This window comes from Eumetopias jubatus, unplaced genomic scaffold (genome assembly GCF_037043125.1).
Source record: "Eumetopias jubatus isolate StellerSeaLion01/CBP00866 unplaced genomic scaffold, mEumJub1_p1.0 scaffold_17, whole genome shotgun sequence".
NCBI classification, from domain to species: domain Eukaryota; kingdom Metazoa; phylum Chordata; class Mammalia; order Carnivora; family Otariidae; genus Eumetopias; species Eumetopias jubatus.
This window is the reverse complement of record NW_028274823.1, coordinates 82343073-82369117: the sequence shown is the minus strand read 5'-3', so window position 1 is coordinate 82369117 and position 26045 is coordinate 82343073. Positions and strand designations below refer to the sequence as shown.

General features: G+C 39.8%; 1 protein-coding gene across 1 annotated transcript in view; it reads right to left on the bottom strand.

Moving 5' to 3' along the window:
- Window positions 1-26045, bottom strand: part of ASAH2 (N-acylsphingosine amidohydrolase 2) — a 114613-nt gene that overhangs the window by 3865 nt on the left and 84703 nt on the right. The window contains exons 11-19 of the mRNA XM_088019965.1: window positions 23951-24055; window positions 23745-23826; window positions 15961-16076; window positions 14805-14899; window positions 13098-13137; window positions 12176-12271; window positions 8983-9078; window positions 6801-6947; window positions 1725-1784 (exon numbers count right to left, since the gene is read on the bottom strand). Coding sequence (XP_087876091.1) covers window positions 1725-1784; window positions 6801-6947; window positions 8983-9078; window positions 12176-12271; window positions 13098-13137; window positions 14805-14899; window positions 15961-16076; window positions 23745-23826; window positions 23951-24055 — 837 coding nt within the window. The remainder of the gene's footprint in view (window positions 1-1724; window positions 1785-6800; window positions 6948-8982; window positions 9079-12175; window positions 12272-13097; window positions 13138-14804; window positions 14900-15960; window positions 16077-23744; window positions 23827-23950; window positions 24056-26045) is intronic.

Here is a 26045-nt window from a genome sequence, read left to right as displayed (position 1 = left end):
CCTCATCTGTAAAATGGGGACACTAAAATGTAAGCCAATGGCGAGTAGGGAGAATTAAATGAGATTGATGTAATAACGTATGTAAAGCGCTTACCTGGTGCCTGCAAAGAGTAGGTACCTTCGATAAATAGAGGTAAGGATTACGAACAATAAAAGGGAGTGGAAATTGTTGTATGCCCAGTCCCAGAGCATTGTTAGAAATCAATTCTATTCTCATTACAGGGCTTTGAGCATTTTGTTCTCCTGCTTCTGCAAGGCAATAACGATGATGGTATTTCTCCAGCCTAAGGATATCAAAGGATGGCTAATCCTGCAGCTTTGCCGTAACCCTTGATAGCTTCAGAAAACAATGCTATAAACACGCAAATATTATGGCATAGTTTGCCTAGAGAAATTATTTCCAACAGGTGCCTGTTGACTTTCCAAGCAGTAGAACATTTTTCCCCAGGGTCATAGTTGACAGTGTCATATTGCCACAACTGTATCAGAGCAATAATGATATTTCAAGGAACAGAAATGGAAGGTTCATTTGGGAGAAAGGTGTTTGGGGTTATAAGTAACAATGGTCCCCGGGAAGAACGGCTCATGGATACAGTAAATGCATCCTCACTAAAAAATCTGACCTTGAAATCACTTGTGTATACTTACTCTTTCTTCTACATATTTCTTTATTGTTTGAATTCTTATAACTAGAAATGCCTAGTTATTGCTTGTGTAGTTATAAGAACACTCTTTTTTATTTTTTTAGAGAGAGAGGAGGGGCCGAGGGGGAGGAAAAGAGAGAATCTTGAGCAGACTCCATGCTCAGCATGGAGCCTGATGTGGGGTTTGGTCTCATGACCCTCACGCTCTCACAACCCTCACGATCACGTCCAGAGCTGAAATCAAGAGTTGGTTGCTTAACCGACTGAGCCACCCAGGTGCCCCCGTTATAAGAACATTCTAAAGGAGTGACAGAGGAGTAAAATTAATTCATTTTATTAATAGCTATATTACATATGTATACTTTATATACGATCAAAACAATATATGAAATGATATATAACAAACTATGAACAATTATTACCTCTAAAAAGGTTTATGGACAGAGAGGTACTTTCACATTCCACTTTAAGCACTTCTGCAATGGTCTGTTTTTACACTGAACATGTATTTCTTGTGTCATTTTTCAAGATTAATAAATAAATATCCCATTAGTGCCAGCAGTAAAGAGTCAGGAAATGGCAAAGCAAGATAAAGTAAAGCACCTGGGCCAGGGCCCCAAGCCAGCGGAGCATCCCCCCAGGGCCCCATGATCACTCTGGAGGTAGGACCAGAGGCTACAGTGCTGGAGTAAGAGAGGAGCCAGAATTGGGGGTAGGAAGGAACCAAAGATATACTTCATTCTTGGCCCTTTGGTTATTTTACCCAGTTTAGTAGAGTTTCTAAATTGGAATACATAAATGGGATTGTATTCAAATTTGTATCTTCTCAAGGGACATGTAGCTCTCTATGCTTTGTGCAGTATGTGATCCTAAGCAGACCCGGTTAAATGTTTCCTGTGCTTTTTTCCCCCCAGACTGAATTCCACATTACTCTGCCTACTGAAAATTTCCTCACACCTAAAAAATAAGATGAAGAGCAAGTTGGAACATTTTATCATTATATCATTAACCTCTATAAGGCTATTCAAATGAAGACTAAAAAGTGGATTTAAATCTGTCAAAAGAATCATTGATGCTTACCCGGTTTTCTGCTGAATTCTTTGGGTTAGCGCCTACGAATGTAACTTCAGCAACTTCTCCCTGAAGATAAAAACTCATTTTATGAGTTTGTTCTTTGCTGTGCTCATATTTGGGCCATGATTTATGAAATGTTCTAGGATTCTGGGCACCTGTGCAGATTCTATCCTATTTAATCAAGTGACTCATCTTCTGAGACTATCAGAGAACATACTCTTGCAGAAACAGACACAGGAATTTTTGGTGGAGAAATTACTCGAGAATTTTTCGCCAATGAATTTGCTTTTAGTACATTCAGATAGAGATGAATACAATGCATTAAAATGGTTTCTTCAGCCTCTGATATTGTCTCACGCTCCCCTCCAACACACATACAGGAAATGGACTGACTCAAATCAAAGCAGTCAAAACTTTCCGAGAATGACTTACACGTACACGGACACTTGCTCGTGTGAGATCCAAAGTGGAATGACAGGGCGTGTACCTACCTTCCCACCTGAAACAACTAACAAAGCTGGACAAATATGTATTAAACCATGGTTTTACAGACAGCCAAGCAATGAAAACAGTGAGCCTAGAGTGACAAAAAACAGACAAAATGAGCCCCTCAACTGCCCCAGCCTAATGCCCTCAGAGTGTGCAGTTCACAGCACAAGAAGGCAGAGGTCAAGCAAAGCCAGGCACTTGATCTACATTAAGGAATAGATGTGGGAGTCCGTGAAGGTCAAATAGCCTTACGTTCACAAGGTAGAGTAATAGAGAAAAGAGCGTACCAGAGAGAGAGCTACATAGAGAGAGAGAACTCTGGAGATCTGTAGAAGGTTCCCCTCAACTCTGCATGCAGGGAAGAGAACCACCTGAAGCCAGGAAAAGAACGTATCAACAGAGACTGAAATTCTTACTCCCTGAAGCATCTAAGCACACACTCTGATCAATATCTGGCTGGACATTAAGTTACATAACCACAGGGGCAACACCTTGAGAGCCAGACTTAAAATCAAGGACAAAAAAATGGAGCAGACCCAATAGCCACACATTGCAAGAGAGACAGACTGTACTGATTTGGTCCAGGCTAGTTTTCAGTGAGCCAACAAACAAACAAAAACAACTTTGGGGTGGGGAGGTGAGGCTAGAATCCAGAATTACCACAATGTATCAAAACACATCCAGTATTCAATACAAAAATTATGGGATGTGCATACATGAAAATATCACTCATACTAAGGGAAAAAAGCCCAATCAAAACTGCCATTCTGAATGAATCACGGAACACTACATCTAAAACTAATGATGTGCTGTATGGTGACTAACATAACATAATAAAATAAAATAAGATTAAAAAAAACAAAAAAAAATTAAAAAATTTTTAAGAAATTTAAAAAAACAAAACAAAACAAAACTGCCGTTCTGTGTCCCCGGATGTTGTAGTTAATAAACAAGGACTTCAAAGCAGTGGTTGTAAAGATGTTCTAAGAACGAATACAGTCACGTTTAAAGAATTAAAGAAAAGTCTGATGATAGTGACTTAACATATAGAGAACCTCAGTGAAGAGAAGTAATTGTTAAAAATGGATTGGGTGTCCTAGAGCCGAAAATCATAACTGGCATGAGAAATTCACTAGAAGAGCTTAATAGCAAATATGAGATGATAGAAGAAAAGATAAGTGAACTAGAATTTATCAATATAAATTATATGATAATGAAGAATGGACAGGAAAAAACTGAAGAAAAATTGCTAGAACCTCAGAAACAAGCGGGACATCAAGTACACAGCAGCATTCACAAAGCAGAAGTCCTAGAATTCGAGGAAAGAGAGAAACAAACAAATGAAAAATCTTTTGGCAGAAATAAAGGATGAAAACTTTCCAAACTTGATAAACATTACCTTGCCCACCCAAGGAACTCAACAAATCCCAAGTAGGATAATCCCAGAGTGTTTCGCCTTTAGATACATTGTAGCAAACTTGGGGCAGACGGAGACAAATAGAAAAAATCTTGAAAGCAGTAGGAGAAAAATGATGCATTACTTACAGGGAAACTCCAATAGATGAGCAATTGACTTCTCATTAGAGAGTGAAGAAACAAGAGTTGACAGGATAACACACTCAAAGTGATAAAAGAAAACCATTTCTCAACCAAGAATGTAGCAAAACTATTCTTCAAAGATAAAGGGAAAATAAAGCCATTGTGCTAAATAAAGCCTGAGGGGATGTGTTGTTAGCAGAGCTGTCCTACCAAAAATACTAAGGAAGTTCTTCATGCTGAAAGGAAATGAGGCTAGGTGGTAATAATAGTTCAGATTCCTAAGAAACAATAAAGAGCACCGGAATGGTAAATATGTAGGCTTGGTTTAAAATATGCTATGAATATACTTTTCCATATCTTCTCTTAATCTCCTTAGAAGGTGTGAGATTGTGTAAGACAATTAGCTATAACACTGTATTACTGCATTTATATATAGATGTGATGTATGTGACAACAATATCACAAAGGATGGGAAAAGAAAAATAGATATAGCAATCTTCTTATATTTTTTGGAATTATTAGTATTATATTGAAGTAGGGTGCAATTAGTTGAGATGCATATTATAGCCCTGTGACATAATGAGACATATATATACATATATGTAGTCCCTGTCCCCATTTCGTGGTACACAGCTCCTAAAACCCTTGCAATCCCAGGAGTGGTGTGTCTTTTTGTATGTTAATGAGATGACCGGTGGCTGAGAGTATCTGGGTAACATCGGGGTGAGGGTTACTTGTTAGGGGACTCAGTCTTGTGATTAGAGGGTTGGAATTATCAAGTCCAACCCCCTGATCCCCAGGGAGGGGAAAGAGACTGAGGGTTGAGTTAATCATCAAAAGCCAATGATTTAATCAATTGTGCCTCTATCATGAAGCCTGAATAAAAGTCCCTAAAGTCTGGGGTTCAGAGAGCTTCTAGATGGGTGAGTGCATGGAGATGTTGGGAGGGTGACCTTCCTGGAGAGGTCATGGAAGCTTGGCTCTCCTTCCCCCATACCACCATCGGGCTGTTCCTGAGTCGTAATCAGTGTATAATAAATTGATAACCTAGTAAGTAAACTGGCTTCCTGAGTTCTGTGAGCCTGTTCCAGCAAGTTATTTAACCCGAGGAGGGGCTCATGGGAATCTCCAATTTGTAGCCAATCAGTCAGAAGCAGAGGTAACATCTTAGATTCACCATTGGTATCTGAAGCATGTGAGGGGGTGGGAGTGGAGGGGTACAATCTTGTGGGACTGAGCCCTTAACCTGTGAAGTAAATGCCAACCCCAAGGAGATACTGTCAGAATTGAACTGGATTATAGGACACCAAGTTGATGTCTGCGGAGAAGTGGAGAATTGCTTGGTGTGGGGAAAACATCCACACAGCTCCTGTCAGAAGTACTGAAAGTGTGGAGAGGAGAATCAGAATTCTTTTTCCTTTTCAAGTCCCTAAAACAACTACTAGGAAAAATAATCAACAATATGTATAGTAAAAAAAAAAAAAAAAAAATCAACAGAGGAATAAAAAGTTACACTAATACATAAAAAGAACCTAAGCTTCTACCTTAAGAAATGAGAAGAGCCAAATAAAATCTAAGCAGTCAGAAGGAAGAATATAAAACACCAGAGCAAAAATCAAAACAAAAAATCAAAATAGAAATAGAAAAACAATAGATAAAATCAAGGAAGCTAAAAGCTAGCTCTCTGAAGACACAAATTATCAAAATCAGGAAGGAAAAAGGGCCATCATTGTTGACCCTATAGAAATTAAAAGGATTGTAAGAACATATTATGAACTTTAGCCAAACAAAATAGGCAACTTACATGAAACAGGCAAATGTCTAGGAGGATGCAATTTTTAGAAAGATACATTCCTCAAGACAAACTAAATGCCAAGAGAGATACATAATCAACTCAAGAAAAAAAAAAGAAAATCTGAATAGGCTTATAATAAGAAATTGGAGTGGTAAATACAAATTTTGCCACAGGGAGAAGCAAAGGTCCATGTGGCTTTGCTGATAAATCTGATTGAATATTTAAAGAAGAAATAATGCCAGTATTTTCCATGCATCTCCAGAAAATACAGGAGGAAACACTTGCTAACTCATTCTTTGAGACAAGTGTTACCCTGACATGTGAAAAGAAGACTGCAAATATCCCTCATGGACATGAGTATAAAACTTCAGCAAAATATTAACAAACCAAATTCAACAACATATAAAAAAGATTCTGTACCATTAAGAAAGGGTATTTATTTAATATCTGAAAATCAACTAATGCGATACACTATCTTAATAGAATAAAAGTCAAAATCCTACACGATCACCTCAGTAGACACGAAAGCATTTGGAAACAAATCCAACACCCATTCTTCATTTAAAAAAAAAAAAAACTTGGCATACAAAGGAACTTTCTCAACTTGATTAAAGTCATCTACAAAAATCCTCAAGGAAACATCATACTTAACGACAGAATACTCTTCCTCCTGATTAGAAACAAGAGAAGGATGCCCACTCTTACAACGTGTCTTCAACATTGTATTGGAGATTCCAGCCAGCGCAGTAAGGGAAAAAAATTAAAGGCCTCCAGAAAAGAAATCCAAAAAGGAATAAGTAAGCTTGCTTTTATTCACAGATGATATGATACTGTATGTAGAAATTTCTAAGGAATTCACATCCCTCGCCCAAGAATCTAGTGGGACTAATAAATGATCTAGCAAAGGTGCAGGACACAAGATCAATATAAAATAGTAGTAGTCCAAGTCCTGCTTCATTACTACGTGCTTTTCTTGTCCTTGATTTAAGAGACTTTTCTGAGCTCTAGCAAATGATTCCATGACCATCCATTTAAGAAGAAAAGAAGAATTTCGATTTTAGAAATTTGATTTTATATCATTACCACCTGAAAAAATACACATTTCCCCATTCCCACATTTGCAGAGGCTCTGCAGAGTTCAGAACAATTGTCAAAATCATCACTGCTCACAGCTGGTGTATAGCATGATTAGAGGCAGGTGTTGACATTAGACAGACACAGGCTTCTGGAGGATTCCAAGATCTCTTTGGGAGCCTTACCAATCTGTATGTAGGTTTTGGAGGCTGCAGAACATCCCCAAAAGTTTTGCCTATTGGTGCTTTATCCGCGACATTAGGAATTAATGAGGCTATCAGTTGTTTGAAAAATGGAGGCTCTGGACCTCTGCTCAGGTTGGCTACTGTATCCTAGAACAGAGAGCATTTGCTTAAGGACCACACAATGTAGAGTCAAAGCCCCTTTCCCCAGGCCCCCACCTCCCAGAAATGCCTTCATTAAAGGAAATGCGCGCGCGCGCGCACACCCCCCCCCCCACAGCCTCTCTCCAAGAGCTAAGAGTTTTAACAAAATGTGGGGGCAACTTTGCTAAAATATAAGTCTAGACGTCCACAATTTAAACTTTTGTCACTAGAGGAAAGTTTGGGTCATAGACAACATTTTTGCTTCCCCGGACCATGCAGGCCAGGGATCAGAGTGTAGACATGATACAACTTTAGATTCTGGAACAGCTCTTTTTCAATTGTGTGACTTTGGATAGGAGCCTAACACATGGTAAGCCTTTGTACCATGACAGTGTGATTACTCTTTTAATTTTTAAAAAGTGTTGAGCCTCTCTTCCCCAGAGTCAATACCAAGCTTTTCCCCCCCTAGATCCTTCTCTGTGCTAATTAAAAAATATAATATACTTTTTTTAGTCTATGGGCTGCCGAAGCGAGCACAAAAATGTAATATACTTTTAACTTAGAAGTTAAGATCAGCGTATACCCTGACTGGTTTAAACTATGTTTTCCACAATATTTGTCACCTTTAATGGTGTCATCACAGGGCTAATTTCAAATTTTAAGTGGTCCTTCATAATGGACACTGAACCTCACTTTAGTAATTTAATCTTTTTCAAAGGCCATAACACCTATTTGCTGGCATTCCCCTTTCACAAATGGGAACATAAGCTGGGAGATACTCAGTGTTTTTTTCCGAGATCGTATAGCTCATTTTGGCTACAGAACTATAACACTGGCTGTGACAAAAATTTCTACAAAATGAATCACACTTTCCCCCTACGTATCACTATAAAACTTGAAGACTATTTGCCTGGGAGGAACTGTAGATGTACATTCATAATGTAAGTGAAAACAATGGCCATCTCTTGGGATGGGCTATAGGTTTATAATTTTCTGTATAATCTGAATGTTCTATAACTAGTTACAGCTTTTATGATGAAAATTAAAGCAGTTCTACTTCGGGAAAAGAAAAAAGGATCAGACCTAAAAGTGAGAGGAATGCAATGATAAAAACAATCATCGAGCAATTAAAATATATCTTCAGTAGATACCCTGTAGTGAAACTTCATATGGTCAGCAATCAGGTGGAGGCATATGGAATTGCCAATATTCAACTGTTTTGACCCACAGAAGCAGCTGTATCGTTTGCTTCCACTCGATATAACCAAGCTCTTTTTCTGAAAGGGCTTTGTTGTCTGTGTTAAGCGGTAATTGTGTCCCAGCCTTTATTGGGGCTTATATGGTATTATATAAAGATCTGCTGATGATTTTAAGTCTTTTATCCTGCTTATTGGCTCATCTGCTGAGGCCAGAGTCAGCTTCATTAATATCTGCACCTCCAAAGAAAGAGGCCACAAGTGGAGTTCTTCTAAGTCAACTTGTTGAGGTGCACGTATTCTAGATTGATGCAATATGTACGTGTTCCAAAGTTGTACTTCATCACATCTAAGCCTCTAGTGATTATAGCAACTGCTATTATTTTTGAGCCACCAAGAAAGTAAAAACATGCTACTAATTATAACCATAAAATTCCTCTGATTGGAAGATGTATCCCCGTTTCAGAGATGCTACAATATGGGAAATGGGCATCTCAGAAGGAATGACCCACTCATTGGAGAGACTTAGAGTAAGCCTGATGACTTACTACTCTCAACCACTTTTTTCATCTGAAAAATGGGGAAAAAATGATACCTCCATACTTTCACATGATGATCATGAGGCTAATATGAGATCATATATGTGAACTAACCTGTCACCACCAAAAGATGTTAACTGCATCTGAATTTACTAACGGTTTTATTTCTTAGAGATACTTCATAGCTACAAACTTTTCAAATATAAAGGTTTTGAAAGAAACTGGACATTTGAAGCTAACGTTTTCTTTTGCTTCTCTCTGCATCTCCCCACCCCTGAGACACACATGCCTATGAGTTTTGATTACCGTAGCAATGGCCTTCGCAAGACCTCTGAAGAGCTGGATGTAAGCAGACAGAGTGTGTGGTCCATAAATTGTAGATGCCGCCTCATACCGCTGAGCCTGCAGGAGGGACAGGGCTGGGTTTTATACCATTCTATAGATCTCCATCCATGTAGAGAGGTGCCACATCTTAGGGGAGGGGTGTGATGTTGAACACCTCACATAATTCAAAATTAATCATAACAAAGGACAGCGGGTATTTTCATTTACCAGCTAAAGTAAATGGATCCCATTAATTCCTTGCTAAAGGTAGTGGGTTCTCTTGGTTTATGCGATTTGGACTGTCAGTCCATCTAATTTGAGAGAGGCGAATAGCTCCTAAGCTTAAGTCTATCTTAAGTACTTGTGATAGAAATGTTGGCCCTCAAGAAACATAGCAGGTGAAGAAAAAATGAGGGAAAATGAGAGTCTCAGTAACTCCTGGGGAAATTTGGGGGTGGTGGTGATGGTACTGTCTGGTGATGGACACTTAACCAACACACAGCTATAAAACTGAATGAGATACATCTCCTTTAGCTGAACTGCAAGCTTCCTGTTGTTCCACAAGAATCTCAGACTCATCAAATCTAAAGTGGAACTCGTCACTCCAAAGAGACCCGTTCTCCCTGCAAATTCTTCATCCCAGGGAATGCCAGCCTTCCGCCATCTTAGACTCCTCCCTCTCCCTCATCCTACATCCTGGAAGTCTCCAAGCTACCATTACTTGGAATCTCTTGAATTCTTTCATTTTCCTCTGTCTCTCCTGATCTTACTATAGCTAAACCCTTGGCTCTCACCCAGATCATAACTACAACTTCCTAATCAGTTCTCTGCCCCCACACCTGCTCTTCCAATTTATTTCTCTACACTGTCATCCTAGAGACCTTCCTAAATCAAAATTTGATCTGAACACTCCTTCTTTGGAATTCTACTGCCATTTTCCAAAACCTTCCTTATTGAGGTAAAGCTCCGTGGCATAGCACAAAAGATGCTCCATCAACTAAAACCTTATCAACTAGTCCCTGTCTCACTACCCTCAACTAATTATGGCCCTTCAAATGTACTAACTCAGCACCCCCAGACCTTTGCATGGATGGCTTCCTCAATACGGGATACTTCCCTAACTTTTCTTTCCCTAATTAGCCCTAGTCATTCTCAAGAACTCAGACAGAGGTTACATCTTTCACAAAATCTGCCAGTCTCCATTCTCAAATACCCAATAAAGACTAGTGTACTTTCTCTTTGTTCTCCTCTTACCTTATGAATCCATTTTACAGCAATGTGATTACCTGCTCTTCTCTGCCTTTCACTAGATCATAAACCCTAGTAGTCTTGAGAGTAGGGGCAGATTTTTACTTATTGTTATGCCCAGATAGTGGCTAGTACAGTATCTGTCTCGACACATGTCTGTTGAATGAATTAGTGAATAAATTAATTAGTATTAATCCTTGCAGGAGCATGTCCCTGAGAGAAGCTGTAGGGGTTCCTAACCTTATTTGTGCCCCGGACTCCTATGGCAGTCTGCTGAGGTCTATGGACCCCTCTCAGAGTAAATGTTTCTAAACGTATAAATACAGGGGCGCCTGGGTGGCTCTAAACGTATAAATACATTGTTGACAAAGAAAACCAATTAGACTGAAATATACTTAATCACACAGAAATAAACCATTTTTGTGATAGGATAATGTCTGTTCTTTATTGAACAATGAGTAATGTTTGTGTTCTTTACTGAATAACAAGTAAGCAGATCTAATAACTACTGTGATTTTTAAAGACTGATGAGAGTGAAGTTATTTCCAAATCTGCAATAACTTTTTTTTTATTATGTTATGTTAGTCACCATACATTACATCATTAGTTTTTGACATAGTGTTCCATGATTCATTGTTTGCGTATAACACCCAGTGCTCCATGCAGAACGTGCCCTCCTTAATACCCATCACTGGGCTAACCCACCCCCCACACCCCTCCCCTCTAGAACCCTCAGTTTGTTTCTCAGAGTCCATCGTCTCTCATGGTTCGTCTCCCCCTCTGGTTTACCCCCCTTCATTCTAAATCTGCAATAACTCTTCGTGATATAAAAAGTATCTGTGGGACAAAGTCAGAGGTACTGCTAATATTATTGTTGTTTGTTACCTACATTCCTAATTGAAGGAAATTCTACAAAACAGTTACAGAGAAATGAAAAAATGGATAAATGAAAAGTATTCCCAACCAAGTTTGCCCCAATTAAGAATCATTATTCGACAGAATTTCCTAGAAGACAGGGACTTTCAGGAAAGTCAACAAAGGACAGCAGGGCAGATCCCACCGTTGGCATCGCTGGACATTTGTCAAAAAGTAGATTGTATGCCTCTCTGTGGACTGCCAAGATATGCCAGCAGATATATCAGCAAACACGAACTGTGGGTATCCAGACTGTTCCCGTGTTTTTAACCACTACTGTTAAAAAGTACTGGAGCTACTATCTGCACTATTTGCAAACAAAGAAACATTACCTCCCCTAAATTGTCGGAGACTTTGTTTCTTAATTTATGTCACGGATATAATAAAACCCTACTCCAGGGCTTGTTATGAAGATGACTGAAGATAACATTTGCAAAGTGCTGAGCTAGTACATTCAATAAGTAGTAGCTATTGGGCACCTGGGTGGCTCAGTTGGTTAAGCATCTGCCTTCAGCTCAGGTCATGATCCTGGGGTCCTCGGATCAAGTCCCGCATCGGGCTCCCTGCTCTTCAGGGAGTCTGCTTCTCCCTCTGCATCTCTCTCTCTCATGAATAAATACTTTTTTAAAAATCTTCAATAAATAAATAAATAGTAGCTGTCAGTGGGAGTTTTCCCCAGGGTCTACAGAAGCTTCAGGTGCCAGAAGCACCATGGACAGAGTTAGGAAGATTGTATGCCCCTGCCCAGGCTTATGACCAGTATCCTTGACAAAATAATTTATTTCAGAAAAAGTAGTCATCAGTGAGACCAGAATTCTGACTTGAACTTGGAAAGGGCAAACCTAGAACTCCCAAATACAACCTCTGGCTCATTCTCTTTCTCTCCTCTGTCCCAAAACAAAATCATCTCTCAAAACCACCAGTAAGGAAGTCTAGAAAGAAAACCTGCATTTGACACAACAGTCTTGATGAGGGGATAGTTCATTTAAAGGCCGAGAACTTTTTACTTTACCTGGTATTCTTCAAAGGTGGTAATGTAATGTGTATACACATTGCACAGACCCGAAATAACAATGGTCATATTCTGCATCCCATTGGTTGCAAATTCCTAGTGGGGGAAAGGTAGAGCCCAATAAAATTACTCTCCATCATAATGTATAATATTGACCCAGTTATACTTTACAATCATAGATGTGAGTCAATAGTAGAGGGTGTCTCTCCTAACATCATTCGTAACGATCAAAACTGCCTGGGAATGCAGAAGTACGATGTTCATAGTCCTTGAGGAAAAGTTAGAGCCATGACTACACTACAGTTGGGCAAGTCAATGGATCTGTGAACATCTTAGTGATTACATTTGCAGATATAGAATCTTCTTATAACTAAAATACAGATATTTTATCCATCCTAAAAAGTATAATGGGAGGATTCTAACTAACCATAGTGGGGTTATTTCCAACTCCAAGTAATAGGGCCTCTGTTGATCATGTCATTCTAGAACCATTTGCAATGCTTCCCGAATATAAATAAATACAGATAAAATACAAAACTCCTAACATGTGTTAGATTTTATTTAGACAGGACTTCATTAAGGTACTTAGGGTCATTTGTTATTTAATCCATAAAAACTATCAATTTTTAAATTATTAATTATTCATATATTATTTATTATTGTTAAACATTTATTAATAATTATTAAATTATTAATATATAAATAGCAATACATTATTTCAACCTGATTCCTTATAATTTTTAAGCTTGTTCTTATCCCACTAATATTTCATATTCAGCTCTAGACATTACTTTCAAGAACTATAAAACTCTAGTCATCTCAGCAAAGATTAATTTAAAAGGTATCAGATCATAGGAATAGGGAATTCTTTTCTCTTCACCAAATATAAATGCATAAACATTTTATTTCATTTTTAACTTACTGTTTGAACTGCCTCTCGAAGTCTTCGTCCAGACATGGTCCTGAGTCAAGAAAACAAAAGTATCTAAGGGTTTTCCTACTCAGAATATATGCAAAGAATACAGAAGAACTTGTAGCGAGAGACAAATGTGATCCTGGCTCCTAACACAACATGGTAAGGTTCATAGGAGCTTTGTGGCAATGCAAAGCCAAACTCGAGCTTTTTCTCCCTGTCCTATCTTGAAAACAAATCCTAAACTGAAAACAGACAACTTGTAGGAGGGGAAAAGCCATCCTAAGTGAATATCACTGGCTAAGACTACAATCATTTTCCATTCATCGGAAAATGATTCAGCAGAAATATACTGTGCGTGTTCTATGTCAGTAAGAACTGAGGCAAGTAGAGAGTGCACTGCTCCTACCTAGGAAGAATTTATCATTTTGTTCCTTCATCGAATCCTTCAATAAAACACAGCACCTACTACAGAAGAGGCCCACTTCTAAATGCTAGGATTCAACAGGAGGAAGCTTACATTCCAGAGAGGGAAGATGTCAACAAGCAAATAAAAGAAGTGAGATGACAGTAGGTGCTATGGGGAATATAACGCAGGGTAAGGATGACAGGTGATGGTGGTTGTTCTTGTGATGATGAGGCCGGTGCTGATGCTGTGGGAATATGGCGGCGGTGGCGGCGGCGGTGGTGATGGTGGTGGTGAGGGCAGCATCATATAGCGTCAGCACAATGGGGCATCTCTGTGAGAGATTGGAGCAGACAACTGAAGGAATAAAAGAGTCGGCTGTGGGGATAAGAGGAGGGTAAGTGTTTTAGGCAGAAGGAACCTTAAGTTCATAAGCTTTAAGACAGGAGCAGGCTTGCTGGTCTGAGAAATGCAATGAAGCCAAGCTGGCTGAAGCAGGGGTGAATCAGGGGGAGAGGTGTATCAAATCAGATCAGAGAGACTGCAGAGGGAAAAATCTCACAGGGCCCTGGTAGGGTGTTGTAAGGGTTTAAGAATTTACCTGGAGTGAGATGGGAAGCCATTGGAGGGATGTGGACCCTGACTTGATTTAACTTAGCTTTTAAAGGGATTCCTCTGGCTGCAGTGTTGAGAAAAGGCTACAGAGGAGTAAGGGAGAAAGCAAGCAGGTGAGACAGGAGGTTATGGCAGTAATCTAGGGGAGAGCTCATGGTGGCTTAGACCAGGGAGGGAGTGATAGAAAGTGCTGGGCAGAATGTGCAGAATTTGCTGCAAGACTGAAAGTGGGGGAAATTGAAAAGAGAGAATTCAGGGATGACTCCAAGGCTTAGGGCCTGAACAACTGGAAAGATATAAAATTGCTACTTAGTAAGATGGGGAAGACTGCATTAGGAGCAGATTTCAAACAATCTTTCCTGCTTCTAATACTTCAACTGTTTCAAGGATCTGTATTTTGATACTATTTCAACTCTTTCTACTGACATAATAATGCACAACATCATTTCCATTTGGAATAAGTTTTTCAAATGTTTATGTTTGCTACAATTTACCCACTAGCCATACACTTCGAAAGATTTACCTTTCAGAAGTCCACCAAAAGAGGGTTGGAATATTTGTCAGTGTTGCCAAAATGGCAGAGTGAGATACAAAGGAGTCGTTCAGAATCATCACCCATGAGAAGAAGTGATTCCAACAGAAATACATACACAATGACTACATTTTTAACTACAAAATAACAAAGAAGAACTTACGTCAACTCCCCAGGGATGGCAGTTATGGCCAAGGACCCAATCGTGATAATCTGAACATCAATAATATCTGGGTGCCAGGGATGAGGTTTTGTCAACTAAGAACCCAAAACATGAAACCTGTGTTAGGGATATTGTTCTTTCTATGGCCAAGAGACAGATTATGCTCACAAAATTTCCTTTATTAAAGGATTTACAATGTTTTCAGCTGGGTTTGGTGCTTTATCCTGCTACCACAGATTCTCTTTCTAATGAATGAGGTAGTATAAAATATTCTATCTGGTCATAGCAGAAGGATCTCAGACGCCAATGCCCCATCAACCTGCACTTCCTTTCTCATCAGTGAAATTTTTGGTGGACCGGGCATCCTAGCATCCCAATGTGTAACAGGTAACCAAGGGTTCTCTTGGAGCACTTAGTAAGATGGATAAGTAATTCTACATTTGGAACAGCTTAACTTAATGATTTCTCTTTTTACACTCACAGCACTTTAAATTTGCAGTTACCAAGTCTTGCCTTACTTTCCAAGTTTTCTCCAAGACAATCTATCCTCTCCCATAGTCAGAGTCTCTCTATTCCTTCCTTTCCTCTCTTTCTTCTTCCTGAAGAATTTTAATTGAATATTAGGGGGAAAAACTTTATTCAAAAATGTTTTCTACATCAATAATTTATATTATGAACACTGGCGCAAACTTTTGACATTTAGAATGTGAAAATCCATGGTCCAAAGGAGTATTAAAAGAATATTGCTTTAGTTAATCGTGTTGTCTGAGTCATGAGAAAATTGAGACGTGAACATGTCCTTTTTATATGACCTGAGGATGCTTTTTTGTTCAGAGAATTGTATGTGAACTCCTGTCCTGGAGTCAACATAAATGAATCCTGAATAAGATAGATGTTGATTGAATTCTTCCTTTTCCACTGTTTTCATTATTGCAGTTATTTATCATAAATTCTAAGTCACAATATTTAATAATCATATCCCTTATTCCTTAGAGTTAGATTCTTAACATACATATTTTTAATATTAAAAATTTGATATGGAAATATTTGAATAAGAAATTCCCATGTCAACAAAGATCTATCATTTGTCTCTGACAATTCATAAGTTTTAAAATGACGATACACTAATTTTACCATGGTAGTCAAAATGCATTACCTCTCCAGTATGAAGAAGGATTGGCTTTGGTTTATGACACTGTTTGATTTCTTCAGATGGCTTGCCCAGGATTTGATCCCGAAGAGTGTCCCAAAATGGATCCCCTACTGTTGTCCCTGTTTAGTAACATAAGGATTAATTTGACTCCAACCCTCTGAAAAATGCCATCATTTTGACAAATATACAACAATGCCTTTATTGCAAAGATTTTATTAAGGTTGTTGCCCAATAATTCCAAACAGTTTGAATAATAGAAGAGGTAAAATTTCCTTTGCATCCTAAAATAGGAATCATTATTTAATTAGATCCCCATTGTGGCTGACAGACTAAAAGAGTATATCTTGTTCAACATCCTTAAAGTTTTGTTTCTATTGCCCTTCCTCGGCCATGTTGCAAATAAAAATAATACAATATAATTAACTATAGATTTATGAATGAAATCACTTTTTTTCCCATTTTAAAAACTAAAAATGAGAACTCCAACTTGAAGTACTGATTATTTGGCTTGGGGTCCACAGAAAAAGCCTCTCTTAACTCCCCACTTAATTATCTACACAAAATCACACTTAAATACCACAATCTGGGGAAAAGTTATGTTAACTCTGAAACCTATGAACTTAGAATCTATACTCCATTAGGGAAATATAACAATTATAAACATATATGGACCTAACAACAGAGCACCAAAATACATGAGCCAAAACTGACAGAAATGGAGGAGAAAGAGATACTCAACAGTAATAGTTGGAGCATGGATAACCCACTTGCACTAACAGATGGGACAACTAGTCAGAAGATCAACAAGAGAAAACGTGAGCAACACGAGAAGCCAAGTGGATGTAACAGGTACCTGCACACACCTCCCTTCATGCAACAAGAACATAACAGACACTCCTCTGCTGGCCATGAAATAAACCCCAATAAACGCTAAAGGGTATAAATCATGCAAAGTATGTTTTCTGGCCACAAAGTAATGCAATTAGGAATAAATAACAGAAGAAAATTTGGGAAACTCACAAATATGTGGAAATTAAGCAACACGATCATAAATAGATAGTGGTCAAGGAAGAAATTAAAAGGAAATATGAAAATGCTTTCAGATAAATGCAAATGAAGACACTGTATACGAAAACTTATGGGATGCAGTGAAAGAAGGGCTTAGAGAGAAATTTATATCTTTAATGACCATATTAAGAAAAAAAAGGTGACATAGCAAGAAGAGAAAGTAGAAAATATCAGCTTTTGTCACCCCACAGAAAACCACAATTAGTTACTAGCAAATGAAAATACTCCCAGGAGGGCTCAAGAATCCAATTAAGAACCTATGGAGCGGGGCGCCTGGGTGGCTCAGTCGTTAAGCATCTGCCTTCGGCTCGGGTCATGGTTCCTGGGATCGAGCCCCGCATCGGGCTCTCTGCTCAGCGGGAGGCCTGCTTCTCCCTCTCCCACCCCCCCAGCTTGTGTTCCCTCTCTCGCTGTGTCTCTCTCTGTCAAATAAATAAATAAAAATTTAAAAAAAAAAGAACCTATGGAGCGAAATACGGAATAATCACACAGAAAGGATCACTGGAAGGATTAACTTAGCTGAAACAGAGAGGAACAAAAAAAAGTACAGAGACTCTTGCTATCAGCCATATGGCAGGTGCCATCACAGTGCCCAGTGGTCTGCTCCATGGAGGACCCCAGTGGCCCCTGCTGCTCAACAGCCCCCATGACAGACTTCCTGTGGTTTTCACAGCAGAACACCCCGTAGTCTTCACTGGCACAGACCCCAGCAGCCTGCTTCACAGACACCAGCAACTTTCATGACTGAGGTCACCAATGGCCATCACCACCACGGACTGCCCCCCCAGGGGATGAGATGTTGCTGCTCCTCATCCATAAGAAGATGCTACTGCATCACCCTGGGACCAGGCTTGTCAGCCTCCACCCCCAAGTGTGCCCCTGACCCCAGAGCTCCATCTGCTCCATCCACACCCATGTTTCAGAACCCAACGTCATGGCAGCACCACGTGTGCCTATGCTTCAGACCCTGGATCTGCAGCAGCTCAGCATGTACTCAAATCTTAGGCACTGGAGCCACCACCACTGCTGGCTATCCTGGACCCCAGAGCCACTGTCCTCAGCAAGCTCATGTGCTCTAATCCCCAGCTCCATCGCTGCTCCACATGTACGTACAACTCAGGCACAGAGTCACTACTACAACTGGAGAGCCAGTGCCCTGGACCCTGGAGCTGCCCCTGCTCCATGAGCACCTCTGCTCCAGATCTCAGATCTGTCACTGACCCATGGGCATTCGTGCCTCAGCCATCAGTACTACCACTGCTGTGAGGGCCCCCATAAGCCAAAAGGGAAAGAGATCAGGAGGATTTCAGCAGCAGCAGCCTGGAGATGCCAAGAGCACCGATGGCAGCTGCAGACACACACAGCCTTGGCATTTGAGGACCCACGCAGTCTTCACCAGTGCTGACCTAAGCTGACAGAGCTACATGGAGACTACGCCACTTGGCCTGCCCTGGATCTGGAACTGCCACAGCTCACCCACCCAATGTCCCTGCACACACCCATGGGTAAAGGTCTCCCCCAACGACAACCAGTCTACAAAGTCTAAAAGAGGTGACTGCTCTATCAAATACACAGACAAAATTCAAGGCTCTAAGAAACAACAAAAATCAAGGAAGCATGACACCACCCATGGAACACAATAAATATCCAACAATGGATCCCAAAGAAATGGAGATCTATGACTTGGCATACAAATAATTCAAAATAATTTTTTAAAGATTTTATTTATTTATTTGAGAGAGAGAGAGTCTGCACATGTGCAGGGGTAAGGGGCAGAGGGAGAGGGAGAGGCAGACCCCCCACTGAGCAAGAAACCTGACACGGGGCTTGTTCCCAGGACCCTGAGATCATGACCCGAGCCAAAGGCAGATGCTTAACTGACTGAACTACCAAGGCGCCCCTCGAAATAATTTTTTTAAGAAAGCTCAACAACTACAAGAGAACACAGTTAGACAACAAAAACAGGAAAATAATATATGAACAAAATGAGAAGTTCAACAGAAAGACAAAATCATTAAAAAAAAAATAGAAATTCTGGAGCTGAAGAATACAGTGAATGAAATGACAACACAGTAGAGTGTACCAACTGTCGATTTGATCAAGCAGAAGAAATAATCTGTCAATTCAAAGACAAGTCATTTGAAATTATCCAATCAGAGGAGGAAAATAAAAATAAAACAGTGAAGAAAGCCTACATGAATTATGGAACAGAAAATGCTAAAGGGAGTTCTTCAAACTAAAATACAAGGATACTACATAAAAGATATGAAAGTATAAAACTCACTGGTAAAGGTAAGTAGATAATTAAGAATAGTCTAATATGATAATGGTAGTATATAAATCACTGAAGTATGAAGGTTAAAAGACAAAAGTATTAAAAATAACTCAAGCTACAATAATCTGTTAATGGATACAGAATATAAAAAGATACAAATTATGACATCTAAAACATAAGATATGGGAAGAGGAGATAAAAGGGTAGTTTTTGTATGCAATTAAAGGTAAATTATCAGCTTAAAATAGACTGTTATAACTATAGAATGTTTTATATAAACCTCATGGTAACCAAAAAGCAAATACCTATAGTACATATGCAAAACATAAAGGAATCAAAGCATACTACTACTGAAAATCACCAAATCATAAAGGAAGACAGAAAGAGAAGAAGAAAGGAACAAGGGAACTACAAAACAACCATAAAATAATAAGATGGCATAGTAAGTACTAACTTTTAAATAATTACTTTAAAAGGAAATGGCTTAAAGTCTCCATACAAAAGGTATAGAGTGATTGAATGTGGGGGGAAAAACGACCCAACCATATACAGCCTACAAGAGTTCACTTCAGCTTTAAGAATACACATAGGCTTAAAGTGAAGGGTTGGATAAATATATTCCACACAAATGGAAACCAAACGTGGGCAGAAGAATACTTACATCTGACAAAACAGACTTTAAATAAAAAACTGTAACAAGAGACAAAGAAGGTCATTATATAATGCTAAAGAGGTCAATTCATCAAGATGAGCTGACAATTGTAAATATTTATGCACTCAATATTGGAGCACCTGAATATATAAAACAAAGATTAACAGATATGAAGGGAGAAATGAACAATACAATAATAGTAGGGAATTTTTACCGCACTTTCAACAATAGACAGATCATCCTGACAGAAAATCAAAAATGAAATGTTGGACTTGAACCACACCTTAGACCAGAACATTTCATCCAACAGCAGCAGAATACATATTCTTCTCAAGTGCACACAACACTCTCCAGGAGAGGTCATATGTTAGGTAACAGAACAAGCCTCAGCAAATTTAGAAGACTGAAATCATACCAGCTATTTTTTCTGAGGAAACTAGAAATCAATACTAGGAGGACAACTAGAAAATTCACCAATATGTGGAGGTTAAACAATACACTACTGAACAACTAATGGGTCAAAGAAGAAATCAAAATGGAAATAACAAATATCTCAAAACAAATAAAATTAGAAACACAGCATACCTAAACTTATGGGCCCTGCAAAAGAAGTTCTGAGAGGGCAATTTATAATGATAAACCCTTACATTAAGAAAAACAGAAGGGCACCCGGGTGACGCAGTCAGTTAAGCGTCTAACTCTTGGTTTGGGCTCAAGTTGTGATCTCAGGCTCATGAGATCGAGCCCCACATCAGGATCCAGGCTCAGTGAGGAGTCTGCTTGAGAATCTTTCTCTCCCTCTCCTGGTCCTCCCCCGTGCTTGCACTCTCTCTCTCTAAAATAAATATATACATCTTTTTTATAAAAGGAAAGAGAGAAAGAAAGAAAGATAATAAACAACCTAACTTTACACCTCAAGGAACTAGAAGAAGAAAAACAAACAAAACCCAAAGTTAACAAAAGGAAGGAAATAATAAAGATCAGAGCAGAAATAAATAAAACAGAGACCGGAAAGACTCATAAAACTAAGAGCTCGTTTTTTAAAAAGATAAATAAAATTGACAAACCTTTAGTTAGACTAAGGAAAAAAGAGAGAAGACTCAAAGAAAAGCAGAAGTGAAAGACAAGACACCACATCTGCTGCCACAGAAATACAAAGGATCATAAGAGATGACCATGAGCAATTTTACACCACCAAATTGGAAAACCTAGAAGAACTGTATAAATTCTTAGAAACATACAAACCACCACCGTGCAAACCACTAAGTCATGAAAAAAATAGAAAATTTGAGCAGGCAAATGAGTAAGGAGATTGAACCAGTAGTCAAAAGCCTCCGAACAAAGAAAAGCCCAGGACCAGACGGTTTTACTAGTGAATTCAACCAAACATTTAAAGAAAAATTAGTGCCAATCCTTCTCAAACTCCTTCCAAAAATTGAATAGGAGGGACTACTCCACAACTTGTTTTGCAAGGTCAGCATTACCCTGATAACGAAAACCAGATAAGGACATTACAAAAAAAGAAAAATTTAGGGTGATATCCCTGAGGAATATAGAAGCAAAAATCCCGAACAAAATACTAGCAAACTGAATTTAACAACAGATTAAGAGGATCACACACCATGGTCAAGTGAGATTTATTTCTGGGTAGTTCAAAAGATGCAAATAAATAAATATGACACAACCTATTAATAGAGTGACAGATAAAAATCATCCGATCAGCTCTGTAGATGCAGAAAAAGCACTTGACAAAATTGAACATCCTTTCATGCTAAAAACTGGACATATTGGGTGCTGAAGGAATGTACATCATATAATAAAGGTCATATATGACAAACCCACACTTAACAGTGAGAGGTTGAAAGTTTCCCACTCAGATTAGGAGCAAGATAAGAATGCCCACTCTCACCGCTCCTATTCAATGTCATATACAACTTCTCTTCCGCTTAGAATTTAAAAACCAACATTCTCTGTTCAGCTGTTAATGGTGGGATCCATATTTAGTTTTACAAGCTTTTCCCTGTTTTTGGTTTTGCTTTGGGTTTTGGGCTCAGGAATTTTGTTTGTTTGTCAATAAGAAATGTAAGAGTAGGTGTTAATAAATTCCAGTTCTATAATGTCAAGAATTTAAAAATTTAAGAATGGATTGGTCAAAAATGCTTCATATTTGAAAAAACTGGACTCGAATATCTTAAACTCTTTGTGCTTTCTCCCCCTTCCCCTTTTAGTACGAGGTGTTTGTGGGGTGAAGGGTGTGCCTGTCTCAAGCCCTTTCCACCACATTGGTAAGATTCTACTCCCTGCAAAGGAACACAGCAGGCTGGGCCTGTTTGGGCATGTTTGCAGAGATTGGTGGGCCTTCCCAGAAAGTAACATCTCACCAGCCATGTTCTAGGGAGAGAGGCCTCTGCCCATTTCTCTGGTAGAAAACGTAACAGTTTCTCTCAGAAGGAAACAGTATCCCTATTCAGTAGGACTTCTGATGAATGGTAGTGTGTCTTCCTTTCTAACCCGGCAGCACCCCTCAACCCCAATTTCAAAAAAGCCATAGCCAGAGCAATTAGGCAAGAAAACGAAATAAAAGGCATTGAAATTGGAAAGGAACAGTAAAATTATCAGATGGAAGAAGACAAATCCTGGAGGTTCTCACTTCTATGTGGAATCTATAAAAGCCAAAATCATAGACACAAGAGTAACATGATTGTTGTTAGGGGCTAGGGTGCAGGGAAGTTGGGATTTGTACCTGGGTCACAGGGTTTAGCCACAGAATGGAATGAAGTACTGATAAATGGTACGACACAGATGAACCTCGAAAACATGATGCTAAGTGAAAGAAACCAACCCAAAATGCCACATATTCGATGATTCCATTTACAGGAAATGTCCAGGATAGGAAAATATAGAGACAGAAAGATCAGGGGTTGCTTAGGTCTGGGGGAGATGAGGGATGGGGGTTGTGATAGCTAAAGAGTATAGCGTTGCTTTTTGACGTGTTGAAAATGCTCTAAAATTGACCGTGGGGATGGTTACCTATGTCGGCAAACACTAAAAACCACTGAACTATACACTTTAAATGGATACATCATATGGTATGTGAATTATATCTCAATAAAGCTGTTAAAAATTAGACCACCCTGGATGAAATATTACCAGGAAAGATGAGCCGAACGTCTCAAATTGCAACTGTATTCATTAATTTGTCAATGAATGGTTCCAAAATACACATATATAAAAAGCAAGAATGAAAGAAGCCAAAATGTTTCCTACAGGTGAAACTCGTCCATTTTCCACTTTCTCTACTTACAGTGCATGTTATTACAGAGATGATCAGGAGGAAGCCTACAAGCCTTTCTAAATTTGTGGAAGAGGACTTGGCAGCCCCTGTTTGGGCTCCTGAAGGCCTCTGCCCTGAGGACTTTGGGCTTCAGTAAAGGAACCAGAGAAAGAGGCATTCATTAGCAGATAACAGAGCAAACTCCTACTGTTGAAGGTACAATGACAATCCCGCTCTGTACTCCTCCCAACTCCACCCTAGCACGCCAGACCCATTAAAAACCGTCCATCTGTAGACTGAGACTGAAATGCAAAGGGAAGTTGTCTCCGACTCTTTTTGAATCAGCGGAAGCTAAGTTCCAGAAGACACACATCCCTGGGAATTCTGGCTGTCATGGACACACGAGGCAAGCACACACACCCCCGCGTCTAAAGATAATAGTAAAAAATCATAAATGTATGGAGACCATTTGACCCTTCAGAACCTGGAACCACAGATTTCATCAGACGGAACCTCACCCTGCGTAAAATTGAGGCTCCCAAATCCGTCGACTGTCCCAGCCGCAAAACTGTAGCCCAGTGCTGGTTTACACGTTTTTGCCTAAAGGGGAGAAGAACACAAGGTAAACACAAACAAGAAACAGAAGTTAAACTTCAAGTAAGCCATGAGATCAGCCCAGAGCTTCACCCTTGTGGCATCATCAGCGTGATTCAATGATACTTACCGTGTGTGTGGAGTTGAGTTGGATGGTGACATCCGTCATATTCACCCACTGATGAGCTGCAGCCAGTGGTCCAGTGACCTCCTGGGAGGCAGAGGCATATAGTTCCTAGAAAACCCACACATGCTTACTGTTAGAAGCAAAATCCAGCAACCGCACTACTGGGTATTTACCACAAAGATACAAATGTAGTGATCCGAAGGCGTACGTGCACCCCGATGTTTATAGCAGCAATGTCCACAATAGCCAAACTGTGGAAAGAGCCAAGATGTCCATCGACAGATGAATGGATAAAGAAGATGGGGTATATATACACAATGGAATATTATGCAGCCATCAAAAGGAATGAGATCTTGCCATTTGCAACGACGTGGACGGAACCGGAGGGTGTTATGCTGAGTGAAATAAGTCAATCAGAGAAAGACATGTATCATATGACCTCACTGATATGAGGAAGTCTTAATCTCAGGAAACGAACTGAGGGTTGCTGGAGTGGTGGGGGGTGGGAGGGATGGGGTGGCTGGGTGATAGACATTGGGGAGGGTATGTGCTATGGTGAACGCTGTGAATTGTGCAAGACTGTTGAATCACAGATCTGTACTTCTGAAACAAATAATGCAACATATGTTAAAAAAAAAAAAGAAGAAGAAGATAGCAGGAGGGGAAGAATGAAGGGGAGTAAGTCGGAGGGGGAGACGAACCATGACAGACGATGGACTCTGAGAAACAAACTGAGGGTTCTAGAGGGGAGGGGGGTGGGGGGACGGGTTAGCCTGGTGTTGGGCATTAAAGAGGGCACGTTCTGCGTGGAGCACTGGGTGTTATGCACAAACAATGAATCATGGAACACTACATCAAAAACTAATGATGTAATGTATGGTGATTCACATAACATAATAAAAGAAAAAAAAGAAGCAAAACAGCTAAAATGAATAGTACTGACTGCACCCAGTAAGTACCAATTTGGAAAAGCATGTGCCCACCAAGTTCTGTTTTGCTGGCTGCTTAGAAAGGGCCACTACCCTCATGATTCTCTCTGCCAACCCCAGTGTCTTCCAGACGCGGGGAGGCCCTGAGACCTTGACCTGTGTCCATTCCCCCCACAAACAGGACATTCTAGTGATAGAGGCTGCGGCACAAAAAGCCTCCCTCAAGAAAATTTAAGATGAGGAGGAGGAGGGCCCAATGACTGTCTTTGCCAGAATGAGAGCATAACCTCGGGGGTTCTCCCTCAGAAGCTGCGAGTCCTCTGACGGGGCTGGTGCCAAAGGGTGGCTGGAAAGACTCCCCACTCCCCCACCATCCGCCTTTTGAGGGTTTTTTTTCCCCCGTAGGGTGAACTGATGCTTTTTCCATCTTGTGGCAAATGTGAGTCAGCCTGTTTGGAAACACTGGCTTGTATTGATCTGTACCACATATGGGGGGCCAATCCTACCTCGGCGCATGCCCGTTTGCCTGACACCTGATGGTCTCCCCCATCCCCGATTTGACAGCCACATGGGGGTTCTCGGGGTGAGCTCTCAGTAACACCAGCTGCCTCCCCGATAAGGAGCGAGTTGAAGAGAATCCAGAATGTGGGACAAATCCCTCTGACTCCCAGGCCCAGAACAGTAACAAAATTTCTGACACCAGACTTGTTAATCTAGAACCATCCACTGATAATACCACAGTAATTAAAAAGAAACTGCTGCAGGTAGGCTGGCTGGTGTCTAATGTTTTTAAAGGTGCTTTTGTTCTTCCTTAATTGCTCCTGAAACATTTCAGAACCCATGGAGCAAAATATTTACTGAAACATATGCACGGACTCACACACATGCAACAAAGATATGAGTTACCCACACAAAGGAAGAGATCGAACCATGGAAGAGATCTCGGCTTGAGGTCACCCTTGGTCTTTTCAATCAGAAATCTGTCTCCAGAGGACTGGACACAAAACACAGGGGCAAAATGGAAGATACAATTTCGCAGAGGGAGAAGCACAGAGCAACCCATAATCATCTCACTATAGACCTGATTTGCTCCTCCTCCAAAAATGTCTTAAGAAGAGAAGAAAAGAAAATATAAGATGGACAATTGGGGCATATTGAAGACTAGGAAC